A 22,924-nucleotide genomic window follows, 5' to 3' on the forward strand; every position below is an offset into this window, starting at 1 on the left:
CCATTCCATCCAAGGGAAAAATATAAAATGACAGTCTGTTGTAATAGAATTGCCAACCTATTTTTCACAATCCTGTGTTACTTTTCACAGTGCATCAGGCAGGTGACAGCAACAGATACTGCCATTGCCCTCAAGCATTCTGCTGTTCTCCATATTGCAAGCATCATAAGCAATACTCGGGTATCTGAGTAACTTACAGCAGGTTTAGCACTGCTGTAAGTTTTTATACTTGTCTCACAGCAGTTCGTAGTCATGTAAATTATAAAATAATCAAGTAGCTTTCTGGCCTCTTATTTGTCCATCCTCAGAGGCAGTTCAAGCTCATAATTCTCAGTGGGATTTTAAAGCACTTAGCACTTCACAGGAGGCATTTAATGGGAGTTGGTCCAATGGCTGTAGGCACAGCAATCCAGCCACATTTCTGAAGAAATTCCATTTAATTCTACATTCGTGTTCGCAACATAGGCAGAGTTTGTGGTCAAATTTAGAAGTGCAACTTCTGCAATGAGGAAAGCGAAGGAACTGAAGGAAGGATATGTACACAAGCTGCCCGACGAAGAAGAACACCTTTATGCAGCCTGGTAGTTAGTAAATGTCAATGGGAAATGTGGTTTCAAATCCCATTATGAAAGTGAGGTCAGCAGTAACCAGATCCTTCCTGCTCCATAGGAACACTCCTACCACAGAGCTGCGATGCCCCAGAGTGGCAGTAGTGCCATACCTGGAATCAAGAATATATTTTTAGTTGAAATTTATGTGGTGAGGTTGGCCACAATTATCAGGACGAGTAAGATTGCGAATGTCAGTACATTTTTTGCAAACTGAAAACATTTCAGGCAGCTCTAATCTGCCTTGTTTTTTAATCTCTGCTGAGTATAACATAACCATAATTACTGCCTGCAGCGGCTGAAAGTTTCGAAATAGTATTTTGAGCAATACCCAGTGTTCTTCTCATTGTTTGAGTACAAAGACCTGTTCTTATATCTAATCTAGTAGGTTCAGTCATCAGCACTTTCCATGAGAGTATGAACAGTAACTCTGACACCCTACAGTTGGACACAGTGGATTTCTACCACCTGTATCAGCCTTCTTTCACTCTTTGCAAGCCAACTGAATTCCACAGACAACAGACAGCACCTGGAACATTGCATAGCCTACACAAGTTATGTGAACTCACATGCCTCTGACTGCAAACCACTGAGAACAAGCTGCTGCTTTAACTTAACATGCACCATGTAAGAAGAAAGCAAAGGGCCAGCAGGACTGAAGCCTTAAAGCAAGCTTTGTTCCTCTGTAATCAGCACCAATGGTGTAATTATTTCCCAGCCCACAAGGCTGATCTCTGCTACTTATGATGATGGAAGCTCAGATTTAATCAACACAACTCCTCCGTTCCTGTCAGCTGCATTCTTGTATTTCAGAAAAACAAAGGTTTCTGACACTTCCCTTTTCTCTCCCATGCCTACCAAAAAGTTGTGAGTGGGGGGGAGATTAAATTAGTTGTCTGCTAAGCAAAATTGTATGGCATTCAGACTGCTTCTCCCCACAAAGTATACATACACCATAACTACCTTTTTCAGAGGCTCGTTTATAATTCTAACTCTCAGAATACAATGGTAAGCCTTGCAAGCTTGGCTGTTCCCGGCAGAGTCTGATTCCCTTGGTCCTTCTGCTCCTCTGTCACTGAGCTAAAGGTTCTGGCATTTCACATCCCATGGGGAACTACAAACATGCACATACACCACTGTTGCTCTCAGCACATACTGTAGAGTTATCCTTCAGATTTTCACTAAACAGAAAAGCTTCCGAATTTCTTTCAAGGTCCAAGGAACATTAGTCAACTTTTCTAAGCCAGCTGAATTCTAGTCACTTTTTTTCCCATCAGACTGGCACCAAGTCTCACTGCTATTGCCTGAAAATCACCCAAGGAATTCCGTAGTACTTTTGCCTTTGAAATGAGTTGCAGTAGGACTAGATCCTCATTGCGTGCATCCTCAGGCAGCATTGCTGCCTTTGTTGAAGTCAAATACTTTTCTCCATTTTTTTAATAGGTGTCAGTCTAAGGTTGCTGCAAATAGTCTCCTTTGAATAAATCTCTTGGGGAACTGAGAAGCGCATGTGGTCAGCACCTTTTCAAGAACAATTTAGCAGAGGGCACATTACAGAGCTCAGCATCGATTTCTCCACTCAAAAAGTTTGCTGAAGTTTTTTCCAAAAATATCACAAAGAGATAAAAAAGAGTGGTAAAAGAAGAAAAAATAATTTCAGATTATGAAAATCCTCCTTTTATATTACTTTGTAGCTTACGAATTCACAAAAACGAATTAACCTAAGTTAACAACATGTGATATTATCGACCTCATTATGACTACAGTGCTACTTAAGTCTATAGTTAGCACTAGTGGGAGTGTTAGCAGCTTTCCATTCGGACTAAATAACAGAGTAATTAATAGCTGGTGCTTTGTCTCACTGAAACTAAAGCAGTAAAAACAAAATTATAAAGAAGCCAACAAAATGAGAGCAAAAGCCAAAAAAATTTTAAAAAGCTCTCCTCTGTTCTAGGTATCAGACTCTGCGTACACTCCTTGTGAAAATAGAAGACTTAATCAAAACAAATGTCAAAACCCATTATAAGTATTTCCTTCCAAGAAGCCATTTTTAATACTGTGAAAACGGACAAACTTCAAAGACAAGGGATGGTAACACTATGGTACCTTGCATTTTGGACTACCAATTGTCTTTCAAAACACAGGAGACAGCTGATAACCTCTTAGTCTTGTCAGATTTGTGGGTCTAATTTCTGTTAGATCTAGGAATACCAAAGTAAACGGGCTTTATGTATGCATTAAATATGTATTTAATACTACAAAATTATAGTTCATTTACCTAGTCAACATTTTGAGTGTTGATTCAAATACTTCAGAAGCAAGTTGACTTTTCTTGCTATGTTTACAAGAAATGGTAGTCAAATCCTAAGCTACCTATGGAAAATAGCTTTAAAGGAATCAGATTTCTAATGTCTATCAGTTTTTCATCCTATAAAATACTAATAATTAGATATTTGAAAGACTTTATTTAAAGCCAGGGAATTTTGTCCACAGACATTTCTAAATCTCATCAGAAATGAAGAAATATCAGAATAAATGATGGTGCCAAAGGAAGAAAATCCACAATAATTTGATGTGACATGAACTGGAACTAGCATTCAACAAAACATAATTAACTAACAACTAATCCCTGCATTAAATTCCATCAGACTCTAGAAAGAGTTAAACTGGGAAAATACTTTTGTCATCTATAAAGACAGATCTCAATAAAAATCTAGGGTTTGAAAAGCAATGCTAAAAGTGAAGAAAGCATCTTCTTGTGTTATCTCTGTTCAGGAAAGCTTATTCTTAATGTTATGTATTGCTTACTAAATTGGCATCTAAAATAGCATTAACCTGAGAAAAAAAACTGATAACATAGTGCTTAATGTTTGAACAATTAAGCAGATATCTCACTTTAAAAATAAATTACATTTCCTGTGTTTTGTGCAATGTGTTAGCTATTCCCCTTAGACAGCTGGGGCACAACCATGGAGACGCAGCATTCAAACCTCTTGAAGGAGGAGGAATAACTGAGGCTGGAGTAGCAGCTCCCATGCCTTATTCCCTGTCCTCCAGAAGAGGAGTCTGCCTGCACTCCTAATAAAACCTAAAATAGAACAGTGGATGCTTAATCAATGGAAGCTGAAGGTCTTAGTTATGGAAAGCTAAGAGTATCTACTACAGACATCTTTGTGAGAATTTTTTCTGTGGTACAAGAACTGGAGATCCCAAGAAGCTAAAATACCTGTACGTGCTCAATGGATGGAAAAGGTTAAGAAACTGTGCTTTCTAGTTTTGACAAGGTAGGAGGCTCACCACTGAGCCTTGGAAAGATCCAGAGAACGATCAATGTCTTCAGGGAAAGCACATTTATCTAGTGCACAGAGAGAAGTTTTGCCCGGCTTACAGTGGCTCAGGTAATCCAAATCAGACCTTTTTTTATTCATGAATCTGAAGGGATTGCTTTTTCTATTCTGCACTGCTTGTCAGGAGCTCAAAACACTTCACATATTCTAGAAAATTCCTGAGTTTACTCAGACATCAGGTGATATTATTTACTGAATAAAATCAAGTCAGTATGAGATTTTACTTTTTTGCTACCGTCAGCCTTTTTTTTTTTTTTTTAACCCTAATAAAGACAGGTATAAATCCAGCTTTGATCTTAACTACACTGAAAAACCACAGATCCTAAAAGTTGGTGGTGGTATAACCTACCATCCAGGAACACTACCTGTTTCAAGACACTAAGAAATTACGGAGCATCTGTTCTTCTCCATTTATGGATTCTGCTTGCAGTTATCTGGCTCTGATTTCACCTTTGTGGTATCAATTTATAAGAAGTACTTGCTTTGCACAATATTGTTAATGTGCATTCATGAAAGAGGAACTTTGGCAGCGATCTGCAGAAGGGAAGCACTTCCCACAGAAGATGAATCTGCAGCACCCCTAGTCATGCTTCTCACACAGCAAGTAGAAGAAAATGAACACTAGAAAAACTGAAAACCTTTTAATGTTCCCAAGTGATTATCACAGTAAGCATGTTCTGTCTTGTGTATGAGCCTTTTTGATAATATTGCTGTTTATTATCAAGCCATAAAATTGTTGGATGCATTTAAAATATTTGTGAGAGTAGTTTTGAGAAACATAGTATAGATTTACTCTCTCCTGTATGGGCAACTCGAACTTTGCCAGATTCTGTCCCCTATAACACAGCAGGTACTTTCTGGACAGTATTTTTTTAATAGAAACTTTCTTACAGAGAGCAGGACAAGATTCTCTCTGTATGTTTTCAATAAATAGCACATGTAAAGCTCCAGTTCTTTTCCTGTTTGTCATTAAGTTCCCTTACGCTGACAGCAATGGAATCTCTCTCACTTTCATATTTGAACTTCCATTTGACACACACTGCTTAATCATTAGCAGCTATTCTTCGGCAGGGAAGATAACATCTCAAAATATTTTAGATTATTTCTTTTCTTATTCTTCCATCTACTCTTTTCCAAAAATAAACAGTGGCCACAGCTGTGGGCTTTTTTAATTAGTTCTGACATTTTACATCATAGCCAGCATTATCTGACATTCTCCAAGAGCAATAATAATTTTTTTTTAAGTGTATTTTTTCTAGTTTGAATGCCGGTATGTATCAGAAAGGAGCAATGAATTGTACTGAGGCTTTCTTGGTGGTACAGACATCATTTGGATAGTACAAAGCTGCAGCTCAGGAAAACGGCCTTCTTCAGACTAGCACTTTGCTGCACTCTTAAATTAAATTGGATTTAACACTGAACATGTAGCTAATTCGTTAGAGACTTAAGGATTTGAAAAATCCATGAATATCAAGAAACTTTAGAAGCCCATCCCTCACACCTCAAATTCCTGTCAGCGAAGCTGATGTGCTACTGTCAGCACAAGGTCTCCCCAGAGCAGCTCCACCACTGCACCACAGGCTCACAGCCTTCTCCTTGTCCCATGTGGTGCACTGGACCCAAAGACACAGCTTGCGTGCACATGTTATTGTTTTCTGGGTGAAAGTTCCTGAAGTAACACCAACTCTGTGCCATGAGCTACTGAAGAAGAGTTGTGTTTCTTGTTTGCTTGCTTTAGAATGATGCCACAAGTAAACTGTGTGCTAGGCAGCTTAAGTCTGAGACAGGGCCTTTGGGATCAATGTGTACATGCGTAGTACCAGAGAACTATGAGGGTATTCTGACAGAAGTTAAGAGCAGCATGTTCAGTCTTTTCCCCTCCTTCCAAACTTCCCTGAATACCTGTTTCTTTTTACCAGGTGAAGGCTTCCTCCTTATAGCTCTTACAGCTGAACCTGATGCTGTAAGCTATGAAAGTAGCATTCACTGAAGTTTCTATTCACTTGGGGCACTGAAATTTTATCCATCTCATGAGGCACAGATTACATATGCAGCAAAAATGAAATTCCTACTGAATGATTTACTGGTTTTATTTATTTATTTAAAGACAAATTTTAAAAGCATTTTTACTTCCAAAATTTCTACGCATTTTCTAGTTTGCGGTCATTTTGATCAAATCTGACTAAGAGTTAAGAGATAGTCGCCATAAAGCTCGAGCTTTCAAGCCCCTGTTCAAAGAAACACCACTGACTCCACTACAATGTCAAGACACTTTACCACATGCTTCTTTTAAGTCACAGTTGCAGTCCTATTAAATTTGATGGTACCAATCACTTCAGCATCACAAACTTAGGTCCCTGGGCTATGAAGTAGAAGTAATTGGATTTATGCAACATATTTACAAAAGACCCAAACTAAAATATTCTATCATATGACAGTAATATCAATGCACAAACTTTAACAATGTTTCTACAGTAGTAGTAATTACTCTGAAACAGGAAGTAGTAGTTTAAGCAGAAAATGTAAGTACATTTTTATAGCCATATATACATATAACAATTTATTTTATAGAGAATATTGACCAGTGATAAAAACATATCTGAGTTCAGTTTTCTCAAACTGCTTTTTGAAAAAAGAAGAATAAAATCGTACTTTCTTTAAAGTTTTCTGTAGTAGTTTTCTTCTGCAGTTTTCTGTAATCAGATTTGCAATGCTAATTATTATTTGCCTAGAGATTCCGCAACAGAGCTTCAAGATGTTAATCTTCTTGGACACAAGTTAGCTAGTCAGCTAAAAATACCTCCCACTGAATGTTTCTTTGCAGGCTGAGATCTCACAAAAATAGCAGGGGAAGCCATGGACTTCCGCACCTCAGTTCACTGGGGATCAGGTGCTCCATGTGAGCTGGTGTGCTTAAAGACCAAGGAAAATCAATTGACTGACCACACTGCTTTCAATGTGATAAAGTAATATACAATATTTCTATAATGGCAAGACTGTACAGTGCTGTTTCTGCCACAGGAGTGCACATTTTGAATTGGATCTTATCTTGCTCTAGGTGAAACAATTACCTCTACTATTCTAGCAATTGCTCTTAAGGGACAAGTCTGGCACTGTGGAGTACTAAATTTCCTTTTGTTTCCCTTGAATTGAAAATGAAGAAGTGTTTTAGAGCCCACTGAAAATATCTGAGGTCATGCACTAACCATACAGTTGCAAAAAATTCCTTCTAAAATTTTATGAAGACACGGGTAGAATTTGAGCATTAAGTAAACAACAGACCAAGGAAGTCCTTATTAGAGATTAACAACAATGGAATTACTTTTCCTCACTAAAGCACATACTTTCCATCATTTTTCTGTCTTAAGTTTATTCAGAGATACTTAGTTGGTACTCGTCACCATACAACAGAAATAGGATTGAAAAAGTGCTTTTAAAATTGGTGTATATGTAAATAAAATGAGTTTTAAATTTTTTTACTAAAATATTAACTGAATGATCTGAATAAAAATACATTAACAAAATTCAAAGATACTGTGCAAATTTACTCTTTTATTTCTCTAAGATCTACTTTTTCTGGTATGAATTACCCTATTTGTAGCCTGTTCCCCCAGCATTCTCATTAAATTAATGAGAAATCCAAGCAATAGTAAGTCCAAAAAAACTAAGTATAAAACTGAAAACATCAACTGTTTCTATATTCTTGAAAAATGTGTATGAACGTATTACAATTAGGGTCAGGATAATTTCTTATCTTTAGAATACACAAAATTCTAAATTTGTTGCAAATTTAGATTTGCATGAGGGCTGCTCAGAAAGTAATGTCGTCTATTTTATTACGTTGACCCATGACATCAGAAGCAGATGTTGGTGTTATGGCAGTAGAGGTTGAACCTTCCCACCAATATTCTGTTCCATGTTGTTGCCATGTGACAGATGACAGTAGAGGGGCAGTCTGACAAAATGGTGCCTGACATGGAAGTGAGTAAAATGAAAAAAATGGCATCCATTGGCATTCATCAATGCTTGCTGAACATTTATGGAGACCAAACTGTGGAGTGCAGCTAGGTGGTGAGTGGTGTGTTTCTGCAGTGGCAATAGCAATGTGAAAGAAAGCCATATTCTGGATGGCCATGTAGATATTTACGAGCACAGCATGCAGGCTCTTATTAACTGCTGGCAAAAATGCATAGCTAATGGTGGTGACTATGTTGAAAAATAGAGTTTTGTACCTGGATATTTGCTCTGTCAAACAGTGTTACAGTGCTCTTTGTATGTGTTGCATTTTTCATGGAAATAAATAGGAGGCATTACTTTCAGAGTGACCTAAGTAATTTCTTTCTTAAGTTATTGCTATTACCATCATATAAATGAGTGTGCATCCTAGAGAAAGGAATATCTTTCATTAATATGGAGAAATACCCATTACATAGGGATCCATGCCTTATCACAAATAAAATGGGACACCCTCAATAAAAAGCAGTAACTAACAGAACACAAAAAAATTAAGCACTGGCAGAGTCTGTCTCACTTCTCCAAACAAAAGGACAAGAAATTATCAATATGCAAAAGAAAACTGGATGGCAGTTGGGCCTCAGCATTCCAAATCTCCTGTTCAGACAGTGTACAATCTCTTTCTGTCACAGCAATGTAAAACTAAGAGGACGAGAAGCAAGGAGGATTTTGCTCTCTACCAAGAAACCAAGCAGAAATACTGAATACCTTCAACTTGATATCAAGGTTGGTTTTATCATACTTCCCTATATCGAAAGAATACTGCACAGTAACTTTTGCAACTAGGACAATTTTTTTTGTTTTGCATAAATTGAATTTTTTGAGCAATACAGCTGTATTTAGTGCTCGCTGTTTCAGTTGGAACTAGAACTTCACAACAGTAGGTCCATTAGCGTTAGAATACCAGAAAATACCTTAAATTTTGGTTTTATGTATACCGGTAATGTACATATCCAAACCTGCAGGATACTACTGAGAAAGAAGAGCCTCAAAAGGCATATGCAAAGCTTTACTAAAAGCAATATAGAGGCAATAACAGCTTTCTATAGAAAGTTCCCACTGAAGAACAAGCTTGAAAACATATCTTGAGATGAATTAAAACATCTACATGAGGTAATCTAGCCTGAAAATTCTAGCTTGGTGAAGGGGGTATGGCTTACATTTCACTCTTGCAAAGTTTTGCCCTTCAAATATCTTACCTGATTACATGTGTTAATGTCTATTCCACTTTTCAGGTATTCCACTACTTTGTCCAAATTGCCAGCTCTGGCAGCTCGGAGAAAGCTTGCATTGCTGTCAGACTGTAAAAAGATAAACAGAAAAAAAAATCTCTAATTAGCTCCTGCTTAAAAGAGACCATAATTTCATCATAGTGAAAGGTTTCCACATACTATCCTGTGGGTGAATAAAATTGTGAAGAATTTGCATTGGATCTGCATTAACTAACATACAAAAACAGGGCTATACTGGTGCAAAGCCTGTCAGAGTAAGCAAAATGGTGCAGTAATTGCTGAAGTTTAAAACTTAGCAAGAAGCAATGAAAAGACAGAAATCATAGTAGTTGGTATTAACAACAGAGAAAAACAAAAAGGAATGGGCCTCCTAGTCACAGTTTTCTGGTTTCTATGTATGCGCTCAGAATGCAGGAAAAAAAACTAACCAATTGTTATTGGTTAAGATACTTAAAAAAAAATATGCATCAGCTTGGGATTTGTACTTGGTGTACAAAGCTTCATGACTACAGTGCATGTTCATGCACACATACTGACTATACATGAGGTATATACGGGAGAAAAAAATAATATCCAAGAGCAAAACAAAGTCCTACAGATATATTTTATCAACAGTGATGCAAACTGGGACATGATAAATTGGAGAATAGGAGGGGAAGACCCACAAAACTGAGCAGCACTGCAATTTGTTTTTCAGCTAGGTTGTGTGATGTACCATTAAGCAAGGGATCACAAAATGCTTCAGCCTTCTCACCTTCAGCAACAATTATGCTTCATTATGAAATCACGTTGGCTATTTGAAACTAACATGGATTTTGCTGTTCACCCATGTGGGAACCTGCACAGATATATTAGCCACTAATGCAACCATCGATCCAAGGAGAACAAAAAGCTGTGCAACAGAAGTAATATTTAAACAGAATTAGCATTGGGAAACACACATACAGAGAGTAATCATCTTTGTACACAAAATAAGCAATCTCCATACACCAAATAAGCAAACAGAGTAGGAGTGTGTTTCAGAAGGCAGAGAGGTAACCACTCAAGGCCACACAGTGAGGTCAGGATACACAGGCACAGAGAGTTTGCACACTGCTGAGCCAGTGCCTGGGCTCCACCCACGTACCCCCAGTGGCACTGAATATGTTCCTCACCTAATTGTACCTCTCTCCCACAAGCACCTCATGAAAACCACAATATCACCTTCCTGGAACACCCTGGAAGCTTCTCACTTCCAGCTTATTAATACAGATCAACAAAGCAATTTTTTTCAGTCACCTCATCCATTGCAATGCATTTATTTCTGTTGCCCTGCTTATCATGCTATACTAACTCACTTCACAACCACTGATTCCAACTTATTTTAATCTGCAACAGATGGATGTCATCAAAATGATTCTTACAACTGCACTACATACCAAGACAAAAATATTTCCTTTAAAATTCCTTTCAGTAAACTCCAGCACATTTTCCACATCTTTTACTGTTAAGAAAACAGACTGCCTTTCTAAAAACACAGCAGGGTGAAAAGGAAGGTAGCACAGGAATTCACACTGACAGAAAAATCCTATACCTTCAGGCCTGAGACAATCAAGCACTTGAAGCTTGACACAGAGGCAGATTTCAATGGGCACCTGAAAGAGATCCCATTTAAAACTAAACGATAACTATTAGCACTGCACTGTCTCCTACGTTGTGTATGTGAGCACGCACACACATACACACACAAAAAGTTTAAATTTTGATTTTAAATGTCCTTGAAAAAACAGTTGTCTTGGTAAAAACGTTAATCAAAATCAAACCCTAGAGCACATGAGCAGTAAATCCTGACACTCTTGAAAGTGATGGGAAAAACACCTTTGCCCTCAATTTGACACATGGATTACCTTCTTTAGTTCCATTTCTATTCATGCTTTACTACAATAAATTAACATTCCAAACCTGAGATCATCTGTTTTTATACTTTTAAAAGGTTGTTAAGGTAGAATGACACTACAAACATCTACAACTTCTTTTTTATTAGGGACAAATCCATCATAGTTTGTTTTTCTTTCACACAGAGTAACACAAAAGGCCAAAATGTTAAGTCTCCAGTTACTGCTAAAAGCTCAGATGGTAGCTAGGATCATACAAGCATGTTTCATTTGTTTCTGGCTGAGAAGATGTGAGCAGCATTTTCAAAATAGTCTCCCATTTCCTTGATGCAAACTTTTGTCATCTCAAAATTACTGCAATGCACATCATTGCAAGACTCATTACGTACATTTGTATATCAGTTAAAATGCAGAATATACACTTCTTGTCAACATGAAGAATTATGACAAATTACCTATACGTGATTAACTCCCTGTACAAAGACTTCTATTCCAGAAGCATCTTTGCTGTGTATGTGCTCATTCTGAAAGAACAGTGCTTAATTGTGGAGAGAAGAACGGTAGGATTGCTCAATTCCCTGTAGAACACGATGAGACCTTGATGCTCCCTTTAGTTGCCTTTGAAAATACTAGTGCACGATTTTTTTTTTTTAAACACTTTCTCACTGTAGCATGCATTGATCTCATATTAGGCGAATATAATTGTACCCATCTCTTTATAGTCCCGCCTATTTCAAAACAGTTTCTTAAAGACTCACATGTGAAGCATAAGCAAAGCAAGTGACCACACACATGACAACTACCTAGAAGATCAGTGTGCAATTACATGGAGTCACACCAGGATTATCACTAAGATTTAGCAGACAGGAGCACAAGGGTCAACAGAGATTACATCAAATCACAGAGGGTCTCCTGTTCTGTTTTTTATTTTGGGAACTAGCAAACATACTAGAAAGCAACTGATCAAGCTAAGGCAGAGAGGAAGCAAGCAAGCTTACGAAACCTGGTATTTTTACTGCCTCTCTTGCATTACGCTTTCACTACAGTGTCTCAGATGACTACCCACTGTCATGTGGGGCACTATGTTATTCCGTATAAAAATGGTGTTCTTATTTAAATCAAACTGGAACACACAACTAAATGACACAAAACACCAATTCAGTCACTTCATGTAGAAATTCATACACAAATATCAGTGTGTGCCAATAGCTGAAGGAACATTCAAAGGTTCAGCACTTTGTTTTAAAGCTTGGAAATTATATCTCTATTTTCTTTCCTGATTTGGTTGTTGTCTCTGATTTTTCAATAGGTCATCAGTAGTTTCTCCTCTTCTCCATCCTTTCAAGGTCTTTAAAGTCATTTTTGTCAGGACTGTGTTTTCAGCAGTTTACTCACTTTGGCACATCACAAATTCAAATCCATTTCAAGAGAATTGTCTCAGTAGTCCATAGCAGCCATTTTCTGCAGTTTCACCACACTAGGTAACCATGATTTGGGATCTGTGAATTTTTCTAATTGACACAATAATCTCTTACATTTTTCTCTTCCATAACTGCAGATTTTTTACTTGAATTCTTGATGCATTTCTGTGGCACAGAAGCTGACATGTTGGTCTTCACTGGCTTGCTGAGTGGTGAAGACAAACTGTCAGCCGAATGTAATGCAAAGATACTTCCTTCACAAAAACATGGAGCCAGAATCCATTGGACCCTATGATACTCATCTCTCCCTATGCACACACCTCTGATATTTTTAAGTTCTACACTTATATGTAGATCATATGCAAAAGCAAGCACTCTATCAAAAAGGAATAGATTACAAAAGATTGTGGTGAGCAGCTACTTGCAAGTGATGAACATGAGAACATGAGAAGTTGGAAGTCTGGGCACCCCCAATGCTGACATGTTAATTTGCAAAGTCCCTCCTGGCACTTCGACACATCGTTCAAACATGGGGATCTATTTGTCTACATGGGGCTCACTAAGACTGCTCAATCTGATCAGAATATTAATAAGATGCCATTAGAACAAGATAAAAAGAGCTGAAGAATACTTAGCTGGTATCTTACACTACAGGATAAAGTGATAACCCGGCTGAATTAAGAAGATTTTTTCTAGTGTACTATTTTGAGACCTCTAAACTGTTCCACAAAAATCTTAGCTATTGTTAATAGCACATTTAACATTGGACTGCTCCATAAAGTAACGTCTTTTCACAGTAACCAAGATTGAATCTGGACCATTTATTCTACAGATATATTTAAAAAATTGCTCACGATCTAGGTCAACATTCACTGTTAAAAAAACAACAGCAAACACAACAATGTTCCACACACATGCAGCAAGAAAGTGCTACAAGTCTTTGATGACTAGCTTTTATCTTAACTTTCCTTTAGCTTTTAATTGAGGATGAATAATTCCAAACAGAAATAAGAAATTTCCAGAATCTCCACTATCAATAAATAAGCTACTGTGTAGAAAATAGCCACTGTAACTTTAGGTATACTCACAGCAGAATGCAAAAGTGCAGTTTATAATTAGCTAGTTATCAGACATTACAACATTACATCATAAAAAGGTGAGATGTATGAGAGGACAGAATGAATATTATCTGATTTAAAAAAAAGTAATGTCTGAGAGGCCTCTTCCATGCTAAATGCTATGTCAGAACTGTGCTCAAATTTCAAATACATGACTCAGGGAATCTGAATAATTAAATTATATATGGAAATTAGTGTTTTATTCAAATAGCCAGAAACCTTGACTTCTGGGGCCTCTGTCCTCACTCTGGTTGCCTTTCCTGTTTCAGCAGACCCCATCACTCACAGCATATACCATCAGCCTGTTTCTCAAAGGCATTGTATTCATATGTGCAAAAACAAATTGTGATGCGTAGTGTTGAAGTCATGTGTTGTATCCTACTCCCTGGAGTTTCTCAACACATTCAGATTTCCTGGTGAAAACCAGTTTCATGCCCAACAAGGTAAGACTGGGCCAGAAGAGCCTTTCGTTCTCACCATTACTCAACTCCTTTGTCACATACGCTTCTTTTGCCAGTATGCTTACTTTTTCCACATAAGAATCCAAATGTAAAAGATAGGACTTGAAAAGGAATGTTTTTTCTCAGGAAGTGCTTTCTGCAAACGTTGTAAGTTGCTCATATTTTATCTTTTACACCTTTTTTTTTTTTTATATTTCACTGAAAGCACTGCTAATCTTCAAAGAACAGCAATTGAATAACGGTGATTATGTGAACTATAAGCCTAAGCTAAGATTTATCTATGCCTGCAAGAGGGCAGACTTTAAATTTTTTGCTAAATCTTGCAGTACAAATGGCACAAGTTCAGTAATCTGGCACTGATAAATGTTTTAAATGATATAATAACCCTAATTTCCCCAGCTTCTAATAAAGTAACATTCATTATCTGAAAGAAAAGAAATGCACTAGTATTTTATTTTCAAAGCCACTTCCTTTGCTTATGTTTTCCTTCTGTTATTTAAAGGGAAGACATGAAGGAAGATGGATTATGTGTTCCAGGATGAACAACATGTGCTATTTTCTTATTTCAATTTCAAAAATTATTTTCAACACAGTTTTGCCCATTTAAGCACATATAGGTATAGCAGATGTAACTCATCATCCTACATCCGTTTAGTTGTGCAGAATGTTATTAATAAACCACTAAAAACCTCACTGTTCTAAAATGGCAGTCTTAAAAAACGTGTCTCTGTCATAACCTAAAGCATCCTCTCATCCAGGAAAAAGACACAACTGACCTTACAAGAAAGTAACCTGGCCCTTCTCCGGACACATTCCAGGGCCTCAATGTATTTCTTGTAGTGAGGGGCACAAAACTCAACACAGTACTTGAGTTGCAGCCTCTCCAGAGCCAAATAAAGGGGTACAATCACCTCCCTGCTCACCTCCATGATATATGCTCATTATAAAACTACAACTGTATTGCAGTGCTATTATTCCCCTATTGATAGGAAAACTCCCAGTTATTTGTGCTGGTTGTTATACTGTGATAGCTTGGACTTTTTTGAAAACTCCTTTTTGAAATTCCAGTATTTGCAGAACATCAATTTTTCAGCCATTCTTTTTTCTTTCCAGTAGAATGTACTAATATTTAATCAGTTTAGGCTTATTTTTAACCAGGGAAAGAATAAAGGACTATGTTCAGCAAATCACACTTCAGCATTTGCTGAGTTTTTTACCACACCTTTAGATCAAATCAATCTCAAATTAATCATGTTCATTGCTAAAGGATGGATATATGCTTAACTGTTTTCTTGAGTTTGGGCCAAGATTAGCAACAGCAGCAGCAAAAGAAGAAGAGAAAACTAATGTGAAATCAACCCTTCTTTAAGCCAAGGAGCAAACGTCCTCTATAAAACCTTTATGATACTTAGCTGCCACAGACATCTGTAGGAGTCCTCCCACTACGTTCATTAACTTGACATACTGGACTTAGTGCCAGCTGACTTTTACTATGTCAATGAAGGATTTGTGAGAACAGAGGCAAAACTGCATAGCTTTCTATGAAAAAGAACCCTGTAAAAGACTTGCCCAGCTGCAGTTTCCTTCTTGATACTGTATTTCAAACAACATTATCTTAATCCATACTGATGTTAAAGTATAAAGCAACATCAATAATGGGGTCTTAATCCAAAACAACACTCCAGTACCAGCTGAACTTCAGTCACATGTAATCCCTGATATCCCACTGGGCTATTCATGCCCTTAAAAAAACAACAACAACAAAAACATTTTGGGGTAAGTCCCAACTTGGAAATAAAGCATGCAAGTCAAATTTATACTGATCAGGGGGAATGTACAATAGAAACATACCCTAGATTCAAAAAGAAAAAGAAAAAAGAAAAAGAAAAACCCACAAGGAAGCAAGGAAACAAATAAATAAAAGACTTGGGTTTAAAGAATAAAAGCTTTTACCATAGTCTGAGCAATCCTAAAAAATAGAAGAATCTTCCTACCTTGTACTACAACTTTTAAACTACTCTAAGAGTAGAAATGGCTAATCCTTTTGTTTACTGGGAAAGTTTCCTGAACTGAAATTTGAGTGGAAGTACCATTTTATCATTTACTGAAACAGCAAGGATTCACAGAATGTTCAAATGAACCACAGGATCAGTCTCCTTTCTCCTGTGTGACACTCCCGTTCACTGAAGTCTCTTCAACTCTGATATGCAACCAAGATTCCCACTAAAGGAATGGAGTAATATTAAAGGAAGCTATAATATTTTGGATCATCTGGATGCCACATATTGAGATTTTGGGATGTTTGGAACCCCTTCAGAAGTTGGCAGGCATCTACGTGATTTCTGTGGCAAGTTTCCATTACTAATGATGTCCCTACATAGAGAAGCAATAGTAATAATGTGATAACACCTTCAGAAAGAATTAGCATGCCTTTCCAAAGTCACCTAAGCAAAATCTAGCCTGTGAATAAAGTTTATGACAGACTGTTGATGAAGAATTCTACCACTGTCATTAATTTTTCATCCTTTTCTACCTCATCTTATCATTGAAGGGATATTTTCTATTAAGAGAAACATGCTAACGCCATCAGTGCTAATGAATCAGACAGGTCAGACAGCTTTACTTACCTAAACACCATTAACCGATTGCCAATTGATTCAAATTTACTGGCACAATAAACAGAAAAAAATGATTTCATGTTCCTCTGATATGGACTAAAATAGATGCAAACAAAATGGGTATTACTGAAAGGCAGCAGTTTCTATTTTGATGCCAGTTCTGATAGCAAGACTCATCTTAAACACCTTCCTGTAATGTAAGGTAAAGCAGATCCTGAAGCAGTAACTGAATTATTTTTAACTCCATCTATTGTGGGAGAAGAAGAAAAAAAGTTTCATTTAGTAGATTTTTTTAGGATTCATGCAAATAGCCCAGTACATAACGTGGATAATATCCTTTTGTCTCCTGACATTTAGCTTATTCCCAACTGACAAAGAGTTACACTTGAAGCACATCCAAAGCAGACAAAACCCTTCTCCACTTTAACTGTGATATTTGCAGCGTGTGCATTGTTTGTAACATTAATCAGTCATCACTTCCCCTTAATTCCCTGCATAACACTACCTATGAAACAAAACTCCTGCAAACCTGAGGCTAATTTTCAAACAATTCTGCTCTGCACATCAGAGAAAAGAGCAAATTTTATCTAACTTCACCTGAATGAATGGCTCTTTGGCTGCATTTTCTACCACCTGTAAAACCCCCATTTTGGAAACCTGCAATTCCTTTTTCTGTCCCAAGCATTTAAAACTTTCTGGCTCCAGTTCCACATGCTGTAGTAAAGGGTGTAGCAGAGCAGTCTGGACCATGAGCCCCACATCCTACAGTCACAGATACTCCCCAGATTTTGGAAACGGCCTACCAGCACTGCTCATCACTTCTCAGTGTCACCACATTGCAACCAGCTCCCTACACTGGGTGTCCTGCTGCCCAGTGCAATGATACCAAAGCCCACATCACCATGGCTTTGCCTGAGGAGCAAGAACCTCTGCTGGGTGTGTCTGAACCTTCCAAGAGCAAATATACTTTCAAGAGCAAATAAGAAGGTAGTTAAACATCATGGAGGGAAACCAATGCACAGCAAATGCAATGAACCTCAGTGTTCAGCCATCTGAGATCTTCTGGTAGCAGCGCATCAAAAAATAAATCTACAATGTATATTGTGAAAACAGTCTGGATTTTTGTTTGTTTTGAAATACTGCTTTTACTCCAAAGGTGAACTCAGCATCAACATCTATTTCCCCATTTGAGAGAGCTATTTTGCATTATATAGACAATTCAGGAAAGTCAAACAAACACACTCCTGATTTCTTCAACAAGATGGGTCTGAAGCAGGAGACTGTATTTGATTTTGGTTTAGAAAGATTAGATTACACGAAGCAATACTGCCATGTGAATTGGTCAAGCATCAGCTGAATTATTCTGCACTTCATATCTGGTAGAAGATTCACGGAGTCATCAAACTTAGCTTGATGTGGCATCCGTTCTCAGGCACCCTTAAGGCAGCAAGCACAGCTACAGCCATATAGAGGCACAGGAAGCCCTGAGCTAACAAAGTATTGAGCTGGATGTTATGTTCCTGTTTGAGAAAAAATCACGTATAACTTCTCCCTTCAGGACAAAACTTGACTGACATTTCTAATCTACAGATAAATTTTTTAAATCTTTTTATAAGGAATCATAAAAATACATATAATAATGAACTGCACATCTTCCTAGGGAAATAAGGCTATATTCCTTTGTAACCTCCAAAACACTATAGCACCTGAACCACCACAGGCAATGCAAAGCAACTCTGCCAGTCCCTCCCAGAGCCAAAGCCAGGATCTTATGATGAAACGTATCAAACACGTTATCAAAGTGCCTGATCTCCATCTGCTATGAAAAGCTTTGAAGGCTGAACTGAGAAGTATCCAAAAAAACAACATTAGTTAAAATCACATGCTGCTGGACTTGGTTTGCTCCTTCCTCCTCACAGATTAGACCTTATGCAGAAGAGCAGTTTGGGGACTGTAAATTCAAGCAGGGGGAACTGCTGCAGAGTTTGCTTATTTTTGTTTTTCTTACCACAGGGAGCCTCCATACATTGCCTAACAGCCTCAGTATAAGGGAAATAATATACTGTCTGTCCAAAGCAAAATAAAATAGACACCCTCCCTCCATCTCTGGCCATGACAGGAAGCTCTGTGCTTTCATTGCCCTTCCTCCTGACTGCATGTTTCCCCTCACAAATGCCGGAGTTTATTTATTAATTGAACAAAAACTGCCTGACAGAAGAAAAAAGCTGCCTGAAAGCTCAAAGAAATAGCTTGATTTTATCGTTTAAGTTGAAGCAAGTTTTATTTCTGAAGAATTGATCCAACTGTTATCAGGAAAAAAAGCAGAACTGGATAGAAAAATTTCAGCAAAAATTTTTTTCTACTAGAAAACCAAGACAGTAGCAAGCTCATGTTCTTCTGGGACAAAGCAGAACTTCTTGTGAGCTGTTGCTGAGAGTACCTCCAGTCTCCTCTCCCCTTCTAAGCTCTACTGCTCATCCAAACTACAGTTTCTATAATGCATTGCAGTAAATCATGCAAGCTCAAAGCCGAAAGCTGAGAACAATTTTACTGTAGATCAATATGGGACCAGATAAAATTTGGATGCATCAGTTTGGATGGTTTTCGGATCTTGTTCTGTCAGAATTTTTGATGTTATGCCATTTTATTGTTGATTTTGATGAAAATAATCATTTTAAAATGGAATTTCTCAAGTTAGAGGGGAAAACAATGGAAAACAAGGGCACTCCGTTTGCCACCAATATTATTAAATATTTATCTCAGAGACTTTCTTTTGACATGACTGTTGTTATCACTTACTGCATGCCTAACGCAGCCTTGCAAAGAGTCATCAGTGTACCCTCCTTTGCATCCCTGCCTCCTGCTCACCACAGCGCTGCTCTGCATAAAGGCAGCCTCTGCTGCAAACACAGAAAATAACATCATGTACTGGAGAAAACAGTTTTAAAATACAAAAAAACAGATCCTGACTTCTGTTCTGAGAACAAACAGCGTAGGCTCGTTTATGGCAGTCATATTAAACTAGGATAGCTGATTACATCCATTCATTTGAAGGACTTGCTTCACCAGTGGTGTTCTCTCCATATACCTAAACCTTTGGGTAGCTGACTGTACTTGTTACTGCACAGCTTAGCAACAGCTGCTTATTAATTACAGTTAGTCACCGCAACAAAACAAAGCTTGAACATAAATGTATCTTGCAGACTGAATACTGCAAGGTATCCAGGCTAAGCAAACAAATCCTTTTCAAACGTAGCATGCACAACCCTGACCTTAATTTTCCCCTTCAACTCCTGTTTACTTCAGCCAAGACTTACGCGGGCTTCAGGTTCTTTACTTTCTTCGCAGTTGCATCCATAATAGTCAGGGATTCTATCCAAGTCCTGTATGTTCCCTGCCGTCCTCATGCCCTTGTCTGAGTGACACGCCTGGCAAATAGGTGCATTGCCCATTGCAGTTCTCCCGGTAACCCCTCCAAGTGGGACTGCAGCGGGCGCGCCTGTGCTCTGCACCCCAACCCCTTCTGCCCGCTGTCCTGTGCCACAGAGAACCCGAAACCCCAGCAACTGCAGGCAGCAGTCGGTGACCATTTCCAATTCAGGCACTGCCTGTCTATTTTTACACCTACCAGGCCAGCTATGCATGTAAATGGAGTTGGGCTGGGGTGGGGGAACTGCCTCCCAGCATACAGCCAGCCCGCACATAAAGTTAAAGTCCCACTGTGTGAAATGCCTCTACATGTGAGGGTTATTGAATTACCCAGTTGCATGCCTTTGAATGTTTTGATTTTTTCCTACTGCTCTCGGCCCCACTGTGTTTATATAAAGCACTAAATTTCAGAATGTTGCTAATGCCTTCCAAGTTTTTAACTCAAAAAGATGATTAATTTGAGTTGCATCTATTTGGTATTTACAAAGCAAGACAAAACGTCTGAGTACAGACTTCATGACCATTTATTCCAGTGATTCATACGGTACTTCATGTTCATGTAGATATTAGCTGTACTGAGCTTGCCATGGATTGATACAAACCCTGGCTTTAATTTCAGATAAGCTCAAATGTTCCCAAAAATAACAATCTCTGATGCTAGATCACTTTAGCTCTTGTCTGGATCATGCCTCATCTTGTTCCGATTATTTGTAGTTTTAGTTTACAGCTTTTTATAAGCTAGAATAGCAACTTTTAAGAGGAAAGAGAGATGGAGAGAGAGAACAAGGACATTCCCTCTAGGTTTGAGTTAGTTATCATGACAGCACTGAATAGAATAAATATCGTCTTAAGGATTATGTTTTGAAATTATCACAGAAGAGGTACATAGCAAAATTAAAACAAAAAAAAAAACATACAAAGTTAGCTGAGAAATAATTTGCATTTTTAAAATGCTTCAGAAACAGCTGGAGGTAACAGAGGAAATATAGACAGACTGCCTGCCTGTAGGTAAAAGAGTGCGAGGATACTGCAATTGTACATTCGACCCTTGAGTACTGGAAACATTAAGCCCCAAATTCCTCAGAAACAGAACAATCCTCAAAGAAGAGTGCCATCTAGTCAACATTTTTCTCTTTGGAGTTTCAAAGTATGTCAAGTACTGCAACACACAGCAGGCAGGCATCCAGGCCACCCCACTGACTTCTATCCAGTGACCCTTCGCAGCAGTGCCAGTTATAATCAGAGAGAGCACTCCCCAGCCCCCTTATAAGGATCACTGTTCTGTAAAGGGTCCTCTTTTGTGTTAATTACCATAAGGTAGATTTAAAATGGCTCTATAGTTTTTCCTTTCCTGATGAATACTCCAGGACGGGATCATCAGCTCCTTTGAAAAACCTTGGGTACTACGATGTGTTACGAGCTTGAGTACATGCTGGAGAAGACATGTGCACGAAGTAGCTAAATTCACTGTCACTTTTGGTTATGTGATTTTATATTTATGTAGAACTGAATGAAGCCTACAAAAAAAAAACAAAAAAAAACCTAAACTACAAAAAAAACGGTTTTTTTTCAGCAACTGCCAAATAAAAGTGACAGAATGTTAAATCTTACATCCAAACACCCTCAAATTCAAGTCTAAAATGGCTAATGGACAAATAGAGGTTTCAGCTCACATTAAAATTATAATAACCAAGATGATGTGCCCACATTTACTTGTTAGCTATGGGCAAGTCCAGATGTGAATTTACCATAACAAGAATGACAACAGCCCTAACAACCACAACTGCATTGCAGTTCCCACAATGCAGAAACCAGTGACAGAAACGATGTTTGGGAAGTTTTCATGTGAAGATAGCTGACCCGTAATTGTCTTACACTTGTTCCTCTTGATTTTCCTCAATTCTTCCATAAGCCTACCCCCTATGACAATAAGGTATTTGCATGAGCATAACTCCGATGTACCGGTATAAAAATAAAAGGATGCAAGAAGGAATGTTACCAAAAGCTTGACTCGACTGATGTTCATATAGCAAAGGATCCAACATGAACTGGAACTAAAAGCTTTGGGATGCAGCAGTCAATTTAATGTGAAATGAACTGTTATCTATCTAATGTGTGGGAATCAAGTCGATGGGGGCAGACTCTTATCACTGGAGAGCAACAATAGAACAAGGGGCAACGGGCAGAAACCAGAAGACAGAAAGTTCTATACTAACAGAAGGAGGAACTTTACTGCCAGAGTGATGGACTGCACAGTGGGATTGGACTCAATGATCTCTAGAGGTCCTTTCCAACACTGACAATCCTGTAATTCTTACCAGAAAGCAAGAGAAGGGGGGGGGGGGGAAAGCATCAGCGGAAAGGGTGGCAAGGAAACAGAGCAGCTTGCCTTCCATTGAAATGATGCTTGCAGAAAGCAACAACCTGTGTAGACATCTATCTGACGGAGAGCAAAGGATATGTTTTCTGCCAGAGTATTTTAATATTACTGTTGTTTCTCAAAATGGTTCAAAGTCATTAGGGCTAATTACCCAGAAAGCAAGCATTTCCTTTTTTTGCCAAACTCAGGCAAACAAAATATATCTCTTATGATGTAGGACTCAAAGACTTTGAGGAAGTATATGCTGCAACATCTTTTGCAAGTTGCCACGCTCTTTTTTGCTGTTGTTATTTGGGCTGAAAATTCACCATGTAAGGCGGCGGCAGCAAACCAACCAATACACAAAGACACGCTTCTGAAGCACAAGATTCATACTGGTCTTGGTTCTCTCCTTCGTACAGAAAAGCCTGAGCCTGCTCTGT

General features: G+C 38.1%; 1 protein-coding gene across 7 annotated transcripts in view; it reads right to left on the bottom strand.

Annotated features, from left to right (window-relative positions):
- ANK2 (ankyrin 2) overlaps positions 1-22,924 on the bottom strand; it is a 347,429-nt gene that overhangs the window by 133,262 nt on the left and 191,243 nt on the right. For all 7 annotated transcript variants that reach the window (XM_021394060.1, XM_021394064.1, XM_021394059.1 and 4 more), the window contains one exon: positions 9,169-9,270. In XM_021394060.1, coding sequence (XP_021249735.1) covers positions 9,169-9,270 — 102 coding nt within the window. The remainder of the gene's footprint in view (positions 1-9,168; positions 9,271-22,924) is intronic.

The sequence above is a fragment of the Numida meleagris genome, chromosome 4, assembly GCF_002078875.1.
Source record: "Numida meleagris isolate 19003 breed g44 Domestic line chromosome 4, NumMel1.0, whole genome shotgun sequence".
Taxonomy (NCBI): domain Eukaryota; kingdom Metazoa; phylum Chordata; class Aves; order Galliformes; family Numididae; genus Numida; species Numida meleagris.